At 44.7% G+C, this 16,072-nt stretch overlaps 1 protein-coding gene and 1 pseudogene across 3 annotated transcripts; one reads left to right on the top strand and one right to left on the bottom strand.

The window, feature by feature from the left end:
• The first annotated feature begins 394 nt into the window (after positions 1-394).
• Positions 395-1,884, top strand: LOC109777764 (uncharacterized; annotated as a pseudogene).
• Positions 1,885-2,329: 445 nt separating this feature from the next.
• LOC109777771 (fructokinase-like 2, chloroplastic) lies at positions 2,330-6,493 on the bottom strand. 3 transcript variants are annotated; one of them, XM_020336332.4, is made up of 7 exons: positions 6,375-6,493; positions 6,094-6,136; positions 5,794-5,904; positions 5,014-5,312; positions 4,250-4,896; positions 3,229-3,697; positions 2,330-2,931 (listed from the first exon to the last, which is right to left on the bottom strand). In XM_020336332.4, exons 3-7 carry the CDS (start codon positions 5,850-5,852, stop codon positions 2,669-2,671), a joined length of 1,737 nt encoding a protein of 578 aa, XP_020191921.1. In that variant the 5' UTR covers positions 5,853-5,904; positions 6,094-6,136; positions 6,375-6,493; the 3' UTR covers positions 2,330-2,668. The 3 variants fall into 3 exon arrangements, with proteins under 3 accessions (XP_020191921.1, XP_020191924.1, XP_020191923.1); XM_020336335.4 differs by having other exon boundaries at positions 5,794-5,969; positions 6,375-6,463; XM_020336334.4 differs by having other exon boundaries at positions 5,794-5,899; positions 6,375-6,463.
• Positions 6,494-16,072: the final 9,579 nt, after the last annotated feature.

The raw sequence follows: 16,072 nt of genomic DNA, 5'->3' as shown, positions 1-16,072 counted from the left end.
ATCCTCTGGACCCAAGGTTCAGCGACTACGACCCCAAGTAAGGCGATTACGTCTTCACCCGCTTCCAACACTCTACGCTCGACCTCCACATGGAGTGTACGCCACTACGCCCCCTTAATCTCTACTGTTAGTTTTCTTTTTTCAGTTTGGCATCCTAGTTTTGTGTCTGATAGATCGTCTGAATTTAAATGCAAATCGTCCGGCGATCAGGTGTTCCACTCCACGGGGCCAGTTTATATGTGCATGCGTAATCCCATGTTTTGCCAATATATCACAATCATTTGAGAACTAAAGTCCAGTTACTGTCAAAAAAAAAGTATATGATGTTTTGCCTTACTGAGTACTGTAGCTCTGCTACTTCACTGCTGCATCCTAGATAGATGGACAACTAACTTTGAGTTTGAGGACTGCATTTCGATTCATTCCTCAATCATAATCTCTTCTTTCGGCAGCACCTGTTGGTGCAATGCACAATACTAATAGGATCTTCCCAGAAGAGGGGTTCCAGTTCTGTAACTCGGCAAACATTGTCTCGGTCAATATCGTTTCCTCCGACTATGGATATATACCCGCTCAACGTCTACGGCACCATCATAGCCAGGGACAGTCTAGATCGCCAACGCGTCTATTTATTCCAGCGTGCCAATGACGATTGCCAGAACATCAGCTCCAAGGTATTATTGTTTCTAACCCCCGATTGGTAAATCCAACAGCTTTTTCCCCCCATTTGCCCCCCAAGTGTAATTGCGACATATATGCACTTGTTTCCTCGTTCCTCGTGGCCACAGAAGCACACAACCATGTTACTCGTCAAGTGAATAACTCTTCGTTGCTGCTTGTGGTCTGCATCATGTTATAGGAATTTATTCATGCAGGAACACCATTCATTCTATAATATGTATTTTTCAGAAAAAAGATGGTTTTATGTTTTGTATATTACACCTATTTTAATAATGAACCTGGTAGACGGGTATATTAATGGTTCACATTTTTGCCAAGTATCTAAGAAGAGACTAGTCCCCGTACAATTAGTGTTGATTTTAAATACCACCAATACCACAATTAATTCTAGCAGTAATTAATCGGGTTGCTACTGCAATTAATCTATTCTGATAACCTTGTTTTATCATTGAAACAGAGCTAAATATACAGCGTGTTTAATCAAAACTTCCTTTGCAGAATGATGCGTTGGTTTTGACTGGCCCAAAGAGAGGACTGATGATATGTGATTCAATAATCTTTGAAGTTGATCTGAAGGTCAAGGATGCGAATGGCAGAAAGGTGAAGGACGAGAGAGTTAGCAGAGGCTTAATGGAGATTAATGGCATCAAAAGACTCTCATATCCACCGAAATACCAGGTTCAAACCGAAAAACTTGTCAGCATGCACAGCACATTGGATTTGAACTACACGTTTGTAAGGAATGCTGTGGAGGGCACCGTTGAGGCGAGGATCCTCGAGGGACCTGTTGATTTCCATGGGAAAATCGTCGCTCGCACTAGCAGCTTTCCATGTGACATTATGCTACATGATAGCGAACTTGCTGGGATGCTAACAGCCGGTGACGGTGGAATCCTGCAAACAGCGCGCCGCGTGGTCAGCGTCTCTATTGATGAGGCGCTCCTGTTGACCGTTGCTGCTGCTACCAGTGGTGCCGGCACCGTTGAGTTTACTCCAAAGCGCGGCCACTATGATGAAGAGAAAATCACTTGCGGCAACTATAAGATGCTGGTGAAGGTCACTTGGTCCATTGTGTGCTGGTGAAGGTCACCTTGTCCATTGTGCATCGCTGATTCCGTGCGTTCCTGGTTGAACATGCTATATCCAAATTAATATGTGTGTGCTCTGTATATGCTGTCGTACTAAATATGTCTATGCTTTTGGTGGAAGCTTAATTATCACTGTTTGATACCAGGCCGTTACTACTGAGTGGGGTAAGAATGATTTTATCCAGCATGTTTCAATAGCACACATATAATGGCTTCCACGTCCTGACCTCTGCCATTCTGTAGCTCTCTGTTTCTTTGTTTTCCTCAGTAGTTGTACTCGGGGCTCCTCCTTCTATGAATGAAATGAAAAGCATCATGCAGAAATGTGGGCACCTTTCCTTTGCAGACTGGAGAATCTGCATATCTGAACTTGTGTGTGCAAACTGAACTTGTGTCGATTCCGCTTTGACGCGAGTAAATGAAATCAGCATTCAGGTTAACAAAACAACAGAAATACTTGGCAAAGTTAGACAGAACAAAGCCAACAACAACTAAGCTAGTACAAACTTTGAATTGAAAGGCAGGTCTCTTTGGTTTCATGTATGTATTCGGAGCTAAGATTTCTAACAAGTACCTGACTGACATATGCATTTCATATAGGATGTTATTAGGACAATGAACCACAGCACAGCTCACAACCCACAGGGCTTTAAACACCAGCTAGAAATCTCAGACCTCATCAACTTCCTACTAGTGTTCCTTCTATCTGTAAAAGAAAAACATACCAAACTAGAAAGCAGCAGGTCTAAAACTAACCCTCCTGAACACTAACTCCAGTTGCGAACCTAGGCGAGAAACTGCAGGTTTAAGCTAATCTTTCTGAACACCAACTCCAACTAAGAGCACGTAAGCGCCGTGTAGTGTATAGATGTCGACTTCCTTCCTACACATTCTTCAGTTCACTCCACGTGCGCGAGCTCGCTGCCCGATGGGTTCACGGGTTGCATGGCGTCGGGGATGGTACGGTATTCCCTCTCCGTGATAAATCTTGCTTCCTCATGTTCGCTGCTTGGTTCTGCTATCCCTCTGGGAAGGAATCCCCGCTCCCGTGCGGCCAGCCACTGATCGATGACGCCGCATTTGATGGCGTGCTTCGCTGTCTTGTGCAAGTAGACCTTGTCCGTCACCAGGTGAGGGTTGATCGACAGCATATTCATCAGGGCTGAAAAAAAGGCAATATGCACATCTTGTCACCTAAACTGTATTTAGTTCACACAAACATCAGGAGTAATTATTAAAACACATAAAAGATGAAGCGTCATTAATCATGTCAGTTAACATATGTTGATGTCCAGATTTAGAAAGACTTAAAAATAGCGTTATAACAAATGGATATTACACAGTAAAAATAGGAGGTATTAAGTATTGTGCTGACATTTCCTAATGTTTTCTTGATGATGTGAAATTAGTGCCATATTCTGCACAGGTCAAGAGGGAAAAAATGTATCATATTTGGTACCTGCAGCAATGGTATCTCCTGACTGTGACATTTCACTGGTGAAAGGAGTAATCGGCGCATCTTCCGTCCCACGAACCGAGCCATTTTGTTTTTCTGTGTAGTAGTGTATCTTCGAGGTCCCGTTGGTCACAAAGAGGACCTTCAGATTGTCATGCCATACCTTCATAACAACTTCTGGGCTGTAGTGTGCGAATTCAGATTTCTCGTCTTTTGTGTCAGAATTCTCAGATGGTTTAATACCACAGAGAAACTCAAGTTCCTGCTTCGTGACTTCGATGATATCAGCAGCTTCCCACGCATCCTTGATGAGTGATTTGGTCTCCTTACTAGATGACCATAGTGGCATTGGAAGATTAAGATCAAAGAATGTTATTCCACCAAATTTCTTGGAGACCTCAATCGCTTTTAACAATGATGACCGTGTAGTCGGCTCTAGCAAAGCTGACGAATTATAGTAAAACATCTTAGCCTGCATTAAAAGCATAAGAAGGTCATATCTCTGTTAAAAGCATTAAAAGCAAAGCTGACAAATAATAACTACTTGATTTACCTAAAATCAGAGTGGATATTACACAGAGACCTTTAGACTCTGAAGTTTGAACTAGTTATTCCTTATAAATTCTTGATATGCTCTTTTAATTTGGGAGAAAAACAATTAGGTGCTCAACTGTAGCGAAGATATCCTACAAGTTTTTAGTATATGGAGCGACAGTCAGCACTTCACTATTACATAGGTTTTTATGCAATTCTAATTTTCATCAAGTTATAAAAAAACCATAGCACAAGTCTCTGCCAAAAAACAACAAACTGGAAATATTTCTGCACCTTCTGTCTAAAAAATAAAGGTACAAAGTCTTCCTCAGGTGAATTACATAGAGACTATTTTTATGATCATTAACTAAGCATCAATCAGGAATTACCATATTAAGTACTCCCTCCGTAAAGAAATATAAGAGGGAGTAGTAACAAGAATGTAGGATATGGTGTCCTTGGAACTTTATTTTGATGGGCTTGTCTTTACCTCTTTTAGAACATCTGGGTTGATATCAGATTGCAGAAAAGAATCCTCTGCACATGGTTTAACACAGCTTGTGTTCAAGCTACCTCTGCTGGTCACCTTCATTAAGGACATGGCAGTTGGCGCTGAAGGATCCAAACTAACTGCTCGAGTTTGAACTCCGTTGACATTTAAGTGATACAGCATACTCTGACCATACTCATCATCGCCTAATTTTCCCATGAACACAACCCGGCCTCCAAGAGCTGCTAGAGCAAGGGCGACATTGGATGATGACCCTCCAGGTGCCCTCACAAATTCATCTGGAGACCAAAACATATCCTTCATCCTACTATGAATCTCACGATCCACCAACCTATTAGCAGGTCTTCCAGAAGGAATAAATGAGTACTTGGCTGGTCCAAAGCAGCAGACAAGAGGCGTTAATTTGTCAACCTCTCCAATATCCTGTGATAACAATGCCTCTACTTTACTTTCAAGATCAATGACTGAACTGTGAACTTCCATTTCATTAGAGGGCATCAGATCTTTGCTCTGATCTTCCCCTTCATCATCACTTAATTGTTCAGCCGTCTTAACTTTTCTTCTGCCCCTCTTCTTTGGTTCTTTTGGCTTGTCAGCCTCCTCTGCGGAGGATGCAGTAGTGGCAGCTGCGACATAGGAGAGAAGTTGAATTGCTAAGGGACGTGATCTAGCAAAATCATAAAGCCCATTGACCAATATACAATAAGAAGAGTACTCTTGAATGCAAAAAATATGTGGGTTACCTTTCTTCCGACCTCTCTTTTTAACTATCTTAGGCTGTTCAGGGGATGCATCTTCAGTGTCACTTTGGCCTTCTTTTGTGTCCCCATCTGATGTATCTATGGTGGCTTTCTTTCTTCCACGTTTCGCAGGTTTTTTCTTGGCCTTTGGGGTCTCAGCATCACTGTCTTCACCACTTGAGCCTTCTTCTACATCTTGAGAACTCTTCTTTGACACAAAACTCGCGTTTCGGTGAAGCAACCCCATTTTAGTCTTGGTCATATTCTTTCCCCAGATGGTGGGCTTATAATGCAATTGACCCCTGTGATGAGCGGTTAAATTAGGCAAGTTCATGGTTAAAGGGATTAAGTAGTTAATCAGTTGAAACAGATGAATATCAGAATATGTTGGTATGGTATAAACCTAACGTTTGACCACTTGACTTTTCATACTCGGCAGTGTTGGTTGGATATGAGTGCTGAATGGCATATCTCACTTGCGGATAATTTTTCTAGTAATAACTAGCTGACCATGGGAATGGAGAAGATATACACCAAAAATGGAACAGACAAGTTGGCAGTAATCCCAGGCTCCCAGTGAAGCACCATATATGCAAGACAAGATTGAAAAGAAATCTGCAGCGTTCATGTAATAAATTTTCCCGGACTCGCCACTTCCATGGCGACACAATCCAAGAGAAATCACCGCAAATTCAGCTTCGTGAGAAGGGGAAAAAATCCATCTCCCTGAAGGAGTACATCGCTGGCGAAACATACCAAGGCGAGGGACGGTGAGTGAATTACCTGATGCAGTAATAAGGCAGGGAGCAAGCGAACTGAGGAGGGAGAAGAAGAGACGCCATGGATGGATGCTAGATGGATAACTCGCTGTTTGAGCAAAGAATCCTCACTGCACTGAAGAAATGCTTGGATGTCAGTAATTGGTGTCGCAATGCACAGGAACAGGAACAGGATACACCCTGCACAAGAACAGGTTAACACAGGGAACTAAGAACTCGTAGTGGCAGCACTCGGGCTGCACCTACACACACAGAGAGAATTCATGGCGGAAATGGAAAAACGAATGCATGGTACTGGCGTTACCTTCTCTTGGCTTGGTTTGCTGCTGCAGTGAAATCGAATGGGCCTGGAAAATGGGAGAGAAAGGGTCAGAACCTGAGACCCTGTTCGTGCTCCAGGGATGAAGCAGAGGAGGGATAGAGGGGCGCCGCAGCAGAGCGGAGAGGGAGGGCGCCATGGGAACGGGGAAGGGGGCGGGGCGCCATGGGAGACGAGAAGGGGGCGGGGCGCCATGGGAGGGAAGGGGGCCGCACATGGAGGAGAGATAGGGACGAGCGAGAGCATGGAGAGGATAATGGACTGACCAGCGCCGCCCGCCGTCGCCGTCCGGTGTGGAGCTCTCTCCCCTCTGAGCAGCTCGGTGAGCAAGAAGCGCGGGGATTTGGTGCTGAAAATTACACGCCTGCCCTCGCTCTGAGGATAAGGTGCCGAGCCGTAACACTGAGCAGGAAGCGTACTCCTATGGGAATACGCTTACTCATGCTAAAGCCGTATTTGGTAGGATACGCCAGTCGATCGGGCAAACGGATTTTGTCCATCACCATATATACAGTGCCGTATAAGCCCCGGGCCAGCCTTGTAGCTACAGTAACTACTGTTGCTATAGTGTGTCACTGTAGCCGGGACCCGCATGCCTACACCCCTGGCGATATACATGGCCGGCGATAGCACATACCGGTACAACACAAATGATGACATATGACCTACATCCTACCAACACGAACCGATATAGGTGAAGATGGGCTTGGAGAGAGTGCCATAATGGAAACAGGGAAAGAAGAATAACCCAAATCTAGTCAAATCTGAGTTACTTTGTGCTTGGTACGCTTAGGGTCCATTTGTATGAGTAGTCTATTCGGCGAGCTTCTAGTGTGATGAGAGTGGTAGCGGGCTCGCCAACGATGGATTAACATTTCGGTTTTATTAGTACGACGGGCGGTCAAGATAGCCTTATGCCAAAACGAGATTTGTCAGGCCGTGATCGCACATTCGAACACATGGGCATATGGATGGTTTTACCCTGGGCATCTAGGGTTTCTTCACTCCACCGACTTTCTGCTAACACTGAGTTTTATCCTCCCTTTCGGGACCTCGCTCTCAATCACTCATGCACCAGCGGAGTGTCGGCGTGACCATCCTAGGCCCTCCCCCCCCCCCCCCCCTTCTGTGAGGAAATTCATCATAGTCCTACTGCCAATATCTCGTCTAATCCCCCAACTTTGTTAATCTCTGTGGTTATTTCTTGTATGTTATATTATCCTGTTTGCCCCCCCCCCCTCCTCGATTTTGCTTCACCCTCCATCACTACTCTCATGGGAGCTCTGGTTGATCAAGGAGGCGGTTCGATTGCCATCGTTTGTTGTGCCGCTATCAACTTGTCGTGTCACAGACGTTTTCGAGATGTTGTTGCTGGATCGATGCCCATCCACACACCACCGTGTACCGATTCCAAACACTGGCCAACCGTCGCGACCCTCTCATGTGATTTTTCCACAGTCCATGTGACCATCGTCGCCAACATGAACCTTCATCGCTCCTCCCCATTCCTTCGAGTTGTTGAACACAGTGGCAGAGCTAGCCGAGTATGGCTGGGGGCCAAATAGAAAATAGGAACGTTGGGGGGGGGGCGATGAATACACTTAGCTTTAATCTTACCACCTAATAAAAATTTCTTCAGGGATTTTTCTAATCCTGGGGGGGGCATATGCCCCCCCGGTAACACACATAGCTCCGCCATTGGTTGACCATGTCATTGCCCCTCATGCATCCATGCGCCGTGCTCCCTCCATTGACGCCGAGTAGCGGCATGGTAGAAGCTCACTGGTTCAGCCGTCGATCTTTGACCAGGGTCAACGTGTAGTGAGGGGTGGTGGTCGAGGTGCATAGCCACTTCTCCGGCATGGTTGGAGAAACAAAGAATGCAATTTTTTTTAGAAAAGCACCCCAGGTACCCCAACTTGCACTGGATGTGATGATTTACTCCCCAGCCTATCACAGCGTGACAAGTGGCAGCAAGGTGGCCAGACCGCTCGTCGCCCGCACTTTTGCAAAAAAACACCCTGCCATCTTCTCAAGTTAACCTGCACTACAGGAGACCACCTGAATTAAATCTGCCTGAAATCCACTTCGCATCCGTTCGAGGATACAGTTGTTGTCCTGTCGGGGGCGATAGGAGTTCACGGGCTGGCGGGGTGATGGTGACGTCAGCGTCGAAGGCGTTGTCGCCAATGTTCGCCGGCAGCGTGGAGGCGCCTGCATCTGCTCATCTCGTCCGCCCGTTGGGCGTCTTCCCTCCTGATTACTGTGAGCCATTTTCCTCCCTCTCCTCTGCTTTGCTCTGCCGCTCGTCGCCCCGCCGTTTGCGCCGTTCACAGTAGCTCAAATCGGTGCCATTGGATCTCGATTTAAGGCCCTTCTAGTGGTGTTTCTTGCGTAGGGTCATGTATGACGCAGTAGAGCTAGGGTTTCGGTCGATGATTTTGGGCTTGGGTTTGGCATGAGAGCTAAGGGTTTATGGCGGATAAATTAGATGTTCAGGCCTTTTAAGTTGGTGTTTAGTTCTGCTCTAACTTGTACTGTAGTCATGGATCTGTATGTGGTTAAATTCAACTCTTTTTTGCTCTTGAATATGTTTTGTACATAGTGTAAATTGTGCTAAATTTATGAACCATTTAGTTTAGTTTTGGTAATGCTAATGCTATTTGCAGTGCAGTTTCAGTTAATTGAATGGTCGTGTTAATGTTGTATTTCATTTATGGTCATGTTTATACACCAGCAATTGCTGCACTTACACTGCTTTGTTTATCTTTAGTTAACTGAATATTTTCAGTTTACTGTAGTTAACTGAACATTTTCAGTTTACTGAACCTTAAGTTGTTGTAGTTTACTGAATCTGATGCAGTGTTCTTTTGTTAATTGAATTATTTTCATTCAACTGAATATTCAGTTAACTGAATATCGTTACTGAACTTTACTGAATTTTGTGCACTTTTGAAGTTCATTTATGCAGTGCTTAGTCATCACAAAGTTCATTCTTTTGGATGCAGTGTGTGATGTAGCAAATGGAGAAAGGGTAGATAGTCCATTTTTTACACTGGAACTTGAGCATGATGGAATTTTCTGTGGCCCAGTCAGTAAGCAGGAGTACTGGAACCCTTCTGTTGAGGTGCTAGATTATGTTGACTCTGGCACTTTCTCCTATGCATTCCTTGAGCAACACTTGCCTTGGTTGGGATATCCAGTGATTGAACACATCATTTACTGGTGCAAACCAAAAACCAATCTCAGATGGTTTGATCAGAATTAGAGGTGATGAGGATTTCCAGCATATGATCAGAGCTAGTGCTGAGCATAAAATGCTTGTACTCATGGTTGACCATACAGATTTCATCAGCAACTTCAGTTCTGATTTGGTGTGCACATTGCCCCTGTCTTTGATAATAGCAACAACAAGTTTTGCAGCAGCAAGTGCATCCTCTTCCCATAGCCTAATATCAGTCTTTTAGAGTTAACGATCAAGTGTCAATGCACATCACCATGCGAATGTATCTCTACACTAGTCGCAGACTGATGAGTAAACTCAAGTTAATTTGGCAAAGGAAAATCCATGTGATAACCAACAGACGACTGATGCAACAAGAGCAATGTACTTCAAGAAATGCATCTACAGATATAAGAAGAAGGCTGTTGTATCATGTACACTTAGAATATGTGATTAATTAACAAAGATAAAATGATGTACAGGCAAGGTTGCCCTCTATCATCTTGTGCCTCTCTTCTTCGCAACTGATCTTCATCAGCAGCGCAACTTGTTTGTGACAAAATTTTCCTCTGATGCTATATATACAAACCAATGTTGTTGTGTTGGAATGTTTTTTTTTACAATGTAGCCTTTTGAAGTCCTTGTGACATGTGAATATGTGATAAATCATGTATCTCGGTATCCAATCAGCCACACAAAAATTCACCCGAGAGACACATTTGATGACAAGCTTCCTGCTGCTGCAACAACGGCGAACACACCGAGAGCGAGCAACCGCAATGGCCTACCGGCAGCAGCACCACTCCTGAATTTTCCTTGTATTCGTTTAATCAAAGGAAGTCCACTATCTTCTGGATTTATAGGTAGAGCCTGCAGTAACGAAAATACGGAACAGTATAGCTATGTGCGGTAAATAATTTGAAGTCAACCTTGAGCAATAGCCATGGTAAACAGAATAGTCACCGATGAATTTCTACTCTACAACACATTTTTTACTCGTATATATATGATTCAACATTTCCTTGATTGCGAAATGCACAACTGAAAAGAAAAGAAAACTTGCCTCGCCAACAAGAATAACCCCAATTGTTTGTGCTTGAGTGGCACATTCTCTTGCCAGCCTCCTTAGTTTCACACGGTCATAGTACTGCTCCATCAGCATCTAAAAATTATCAGAGGGGAGAGAAAAATGAGCGAGATGTTCGACGCGAGCTGCAAAATAGAGCATCCTGCCGGAGCTTACCCAGTCATATCGATCTAGATGCTTCTGCAGTGTTGTGCTTCTCCGTGGTGGTCGGCCATGGCCAACTTCCTCCCGCCGTTCTTCCGCCGGCGGGAAAAAGGTGTGCGCGACGAATCAACCCCCAACACCTTGTTTTCCTGCATCGGTTGCAATTCAAGTGTTGAAGAACAAACACTAAAATCAACAATCCGACATGAAAATTGATTGTTTATATACCACTCCTATATGGTTGTAGAATTTCATTGCAAATGAGAACAAGTACACAGCTCAGATTGGATAGATTTTGTTCACAGGCTTCATGGCAAATTTGCAAGTGATTTTCTATGGTATTTAAATTGGGGAATTACCGAATTAGCAAAGTACCAATCTATTGCAAAATGATGAAAACAAGTATTGGGCTCTAGCCTTTTTATTGTTATTAAGCTGTTGCAGTATGCACGTTTCGATAATAATCCATAGCACTAGTACCTTTTAAGAGTAATATATACTGTAATTGATTGTGATATCTTTTTTCAGATGATGATGAGAGGGAAGAACGGGTGCGTATCGGTGCTTCTCTCTCTCTCAAAACAACGACTGCGATTCTTATTACATTGTTTCATGATGGTCACGTTCTCGATCACGGGTGCTGACCTCTCTCAAACCCGATCGGTGTTGCAGAAATATGACCCCCGGTGCGGCATGCCCAGAGAGGAGTTTGAATGGCGACTTTCCCGGGCCGACACGATGGACAAACGTATGCCCCAGGTGGTGGAGGACTTGGATGTTTTGCTGCGGAGGCTGCGCCCCCACTTCGCCGACGACCCCGACGCCCTCAAGAAGTGGGAAGAGTATGAGAAAGATGTCCGTTATGCGTTTACGCATAGCCTCCGTAGCACCCTCATTTCGCCTGTGTGCATCCCAGTTAGTGATCTAACACCCACATATTCTCTACTTCTCTTGCACATACTAGCAATAATTTGAATGTGATGTTCGGTTCCAGAACTCCGTCGCATACGAGCAGCTGATGCAAAGGAAGGCCTGGTCTAGGACCGTTGCTGGCAGGGTATTTGGAGGCCTGGAGAAGCTGAAACAGGCAGCCACAGTGCCCTCAACAAGGAACAAGAGAACAATTAGAGCCGGGGCAATCGTTGCCGGTGTCGCCGCCGCGTTTGATCTTGGGCTTGCCCTCGGACGAACTCAACTCCATGGAAGCAGGACCAATGAAATGGAACCTAGCTAGCGCCAACGCTGCTGGTTCTCTGAAGTTCTTCAGTCAGTCATATTCCCGTGCTTATTCAGTTAGTCATATTCCCCACGATATAGGAATAAATCCAGTTAGCCATTTTCCCGCAAATGAGAGAGAGATTCAGTTAGCCATTTTCCAGCAAAAATAATAATTTAGTTTTCTATTGACATCTTGTGGAACTCCGATGATGGTCTGAACATTGTGTTGATGTGCTTCTTCTGGGCGTGAGAAAAAATGTAGTGATGGCATATGATCTCCGAGCTTGCTTAATTGATATGTACATTTCTGTCCAGGTGACCGAATAGACTGACAGTTAGAGGTCGCCGAGTTGTTTCCACTATGGGCAGTGAAAAGAACAACCGCATTTTTTTCTTTTCAAAGATTCGTCTGAAAGTCGAGTGCCGTCGTGATCTCATGAGGTTTTCCCAAGTTAAACACTGAAATTGATATAGCTTTGCTGGAATGGAACTTACTTCTGCCTTAAGCTTCATTGCACAAGCTGGATTTGTAACGCTAACACAGGCATATAACGGAATTAAAACTACTAGTACACCTAATTAAGATTCAGAAAGAAACAAAAGAAAGAGCAGTACACGTAATAAAGATTACTTATGAACGATCAAAAGTGACGGATAAACATAAAAGAAAGAAAGCCAGCGATATTCCATAAAATTAAAAGCGAGATTACTTCCCTCGAAATTCCATTTTGCACAACAAGAAGTAATCATCATGAGCAATCAGCAATGTCGATCAATAAAATGTGTAGTCCCTTTCAGCTAAAACTAGAGGAAGATTGATTTGCAGAATTGCACTGTGCATCATCTTCGTCATCCTCCTCTGGTCCTTGAGATGACGGGGATGTGCCTGCCCTGAAGGAGCCAGCATTTCCTATATCACACATGTACCATGGATGCACTTCAGGTTCGCACGCCCTGGAGGAACGACGGGGATGTTGGCAAGCCATCTAGTCTAGTACTGAAATAAAAATGAATAACCATAACTTGGAACTTTGTATTGATTGCAGCTGAGAGGAAAGAAGAAAACGTGTGAAGTACATGTGTATTACCTCGACGGAGGACCTCAAAGTGGAGGCTTCTCCCAGTCGCCTGGGGGAGTTGAAAGCACTTCGTCATCATGGTTGGTCAGGAGAGCTAGCTCATTCTCCTGGAACAATCAATACAATTAAACAAATCATGCACGCAAAGGTAATAAAATTGATCTCATGCAAGGATATGTACCTGTTGGTTGGCATTGGTTGGGGCTCTCTCTGGCTGCACCATTCCTTTTGGTCTAGTTCTGATCTGAGGGCAGGGAAAAGTAGGAGGCCAGATCATGGTAAAAGGATGGATCTTATAAATGTCTCCGTCACCCGGCGCCAACGTGTACACCTTCTCTGCTACCCTTCTCGCAATGTCCAAGTAGATGACAGCGCTGCATATCTCCAAGAATACGACCTCCGCATTGTCCCCGATTGCGTGCAGCTTGACACCAGCATTCTTTCCATTCTCTAGTGCTCGAGTTGGCATCCTCAGACTTGCACACACCTCACGCAGACAAATAGTATGAACTAACAACCAGTTGTCACAGATACTGTTGTTGTTGCTGCTGTGTTTGTGGGTGCATAGCCAAATGTGGAGCTCAAGTTCTTTTAGATGAACGAGATTAAATCCAGTACCATCTGCTTGTGACAACCCAAGATTGCCATACTTGTACTCGAGCCCATCTGGCAGGTTGATCACTGAGAGAACCGAGGAGAACAAATCCAACACAAGAATCTTGGGTCCGGAGCACACGATGTAGAGCGTATGGTTGGTGAGTAGAATCATGACTCCGGAAGTTGACATGGGGTCCCCCTCTAATGTACGTAGACGATGTATGGTTCTTCCATACACCATCTAGTAATTCATAAAGGTGGACAGTGGTTCTGTCCTGGCTAATCACTAATGTCGCGCCCAAGCATGACTGGTCATTGAGGACGTACTCGGTAGCACGGTAGGACATGCCTCGCTCGAGGTCAATGGACGGAAGTGGCGGTAGGGTCACAATGTTCCTCTCAAGGTTCAACGGATTGAGTAGAACATCTGTAGTACTATTGAGCCGATGAAATCTGCCGAGAAGACAACCGTTCTGAGAACCATAAAGGACACCCCACGTATCAGAGTAGGCATCGAAGGCCGATCTGGCGCGGCAGATCATGGTGTCAAGCCCCTGGATGTGAGGCATCACCATGAACTTTGGGAGCGAGAATTTCCAACATTTCAGGTAGATGCCAAGGAGAGGTGGGTGGAGATTGCGGAAGCGGTGAAGTAAGGCGGGGTCAGAGGTGATGTTGAGCCAGCGCTTGCACACGAGGGCGGCATGGACGAGGCTGGCAGGGAAGACTAGACGAACCAGGATCTCACGGAGAAGGTCATCGTCATCAAGCACCATGGTAATATTCGGCAATGGTGGGGATCTAGGGTAGAACAGATTTACGAAAACGTTAGAAATAACGCAGGATATTAATGAAGGCCAATGTGAGCAAGTATGTTTGTCTCCATTGAAGAACTCTTATTATATTATTGTAAATGTAAAATCTCATGGTTTCTACAACGTACATTACAATATAATCCTCTTAACTAGGCGATCCCGGATGCCGATCAAGTTAACACTTGTTGGTAGAAATATGGGAAGGAGCACTATCCCTGGCCTTTGATGGTATCATGACTTACACGAGGTAGAATATTTTGGAAGGCATGGGATCATGGCACTGTATAATCACTAGGTTTGGAGGAGGTTCACTCTAGGGGTGCATATTCTACGTACATAGTATCTTTCAGATGAAGACATATCAAATTATAACTTGGCAATATGAAAGTGTGATCCCAGTTTATGTGGGCAACTTCTATATCTGTGTGCATATTTACTACCCTCTCCCGTTTTGTAAGGCGACACATAGCTCTAGGTTATTAATTTGATCAACGTAACAAGAGTTATATATATCGTAAAAACCACACCATTAGAAACTCCCTTCAAATACGAATACAACTGTATACTTTTTGCAGCATGTATCTCATGTTTCGTTGGTCATATGAACCGGAAGAGGGGAAAGTATGCTTCCAGTTGCTACTTTGGCATATATATACATCTAAGAATAATCATATATATCCATAGGACCAATATAAAATTCCATCGACCATTCGACCTGTACCCTAGCAAGTCGACAAGAGTAAATAGACAAGGAGACAGTCGAGGTTAGGGCAAGGGTGGGCGTGCAGACCGGGTGCTGGGAGTGGTGGCGGCCGGCGGCAACGATGATCTGGCGGCCTGCGCTCCTCCGTGGCTTCCGGCCATGCCGAGCCTCCTCCACATCGCCGGTTCTCTCTTCACTGCTTCCCCGTCGGCGATGAACGTGTTTCGGAGGAGCGGAACCACGGCGATAGATTTGTTACGGAGATAGATTTGTTATATATGGAGATAGATTTTTTATGGGTACTTTTTTCTTTTTGTGGGAATTGTGAGTTTTAATTTTTGTTGCAGAAAAATTATGAGTTTTAAATAGAAGGACAAAAGAACATGAGAAGACCCAACAGGCCAAGACAACCTGTCGCGCGTTCGCATACACACGCTGGCAATTAGGCCCATAATATATATATATCCTGTAGTGGCCCATATTTCGCGTTTGCATACTCATGCTTTCGAGATATGACACCTAAAAATCGTTAAAAAAAACACACACACAGTATCGACGTAGACGCTCATATGCACATATACTCATTCATATGAATGCATGCACGCACACCATACCCCTATGAGCACCTCCGAGAGATTGGGTCGGCATATCATTTTGAAATTGATGATGTCGCCACAGACACCTTCGAAGTCGACGGGAACATCCTCTCCCACTGAATGCACATCACTAGAAGGCCTGAAATAAATTCAGGAAGATGCAAGCATCAATGTCAAGTATATAGGATTTAAACACTGGTGGGCTGAGAATATCACTGTCCTTCTAACCATCCAACCACATGTTGGTTTGCAAAGAAAAAACCTAAATGATGCCTTCGGGCCGACCGGCTAGTATCTGGCGTCGGTCGCACAAGAGGTGTCTGATCTGGCAAGATCCGACACATGAGGGAGGCAGCAACGTGATGTGGGCACCGCTCTATGCCCTCTTTGTCTCTTTCCCCGAACAACACCGGCCACTAATCCCCCCCCCCCCCCCCCCGAAGCATTGAACCCACCCTCATCCTCTACTATCTCCTGCATGCGCTCCGTCATTGCTCAACTT

Source organism: Aegilops tauschii, chromosome 2 (genome assembly GCF_002575655.3).
Source record: "Aegilops tauschii subsp. strangulata cultivar AL8/78 chromosome 2, Aet v6.0, whole genome shotgun sequence".
NCBI lineage: Eukaryota > Viridiplantae > Streptophyta > Magnoliopsida > Poales > Poaceae > Aegilops > Aegilops tauschii.
Note: the sequence above shows the minus strand (reverse complement) of the source record. Positions and strands in the feature narration are given on the sequence as shown.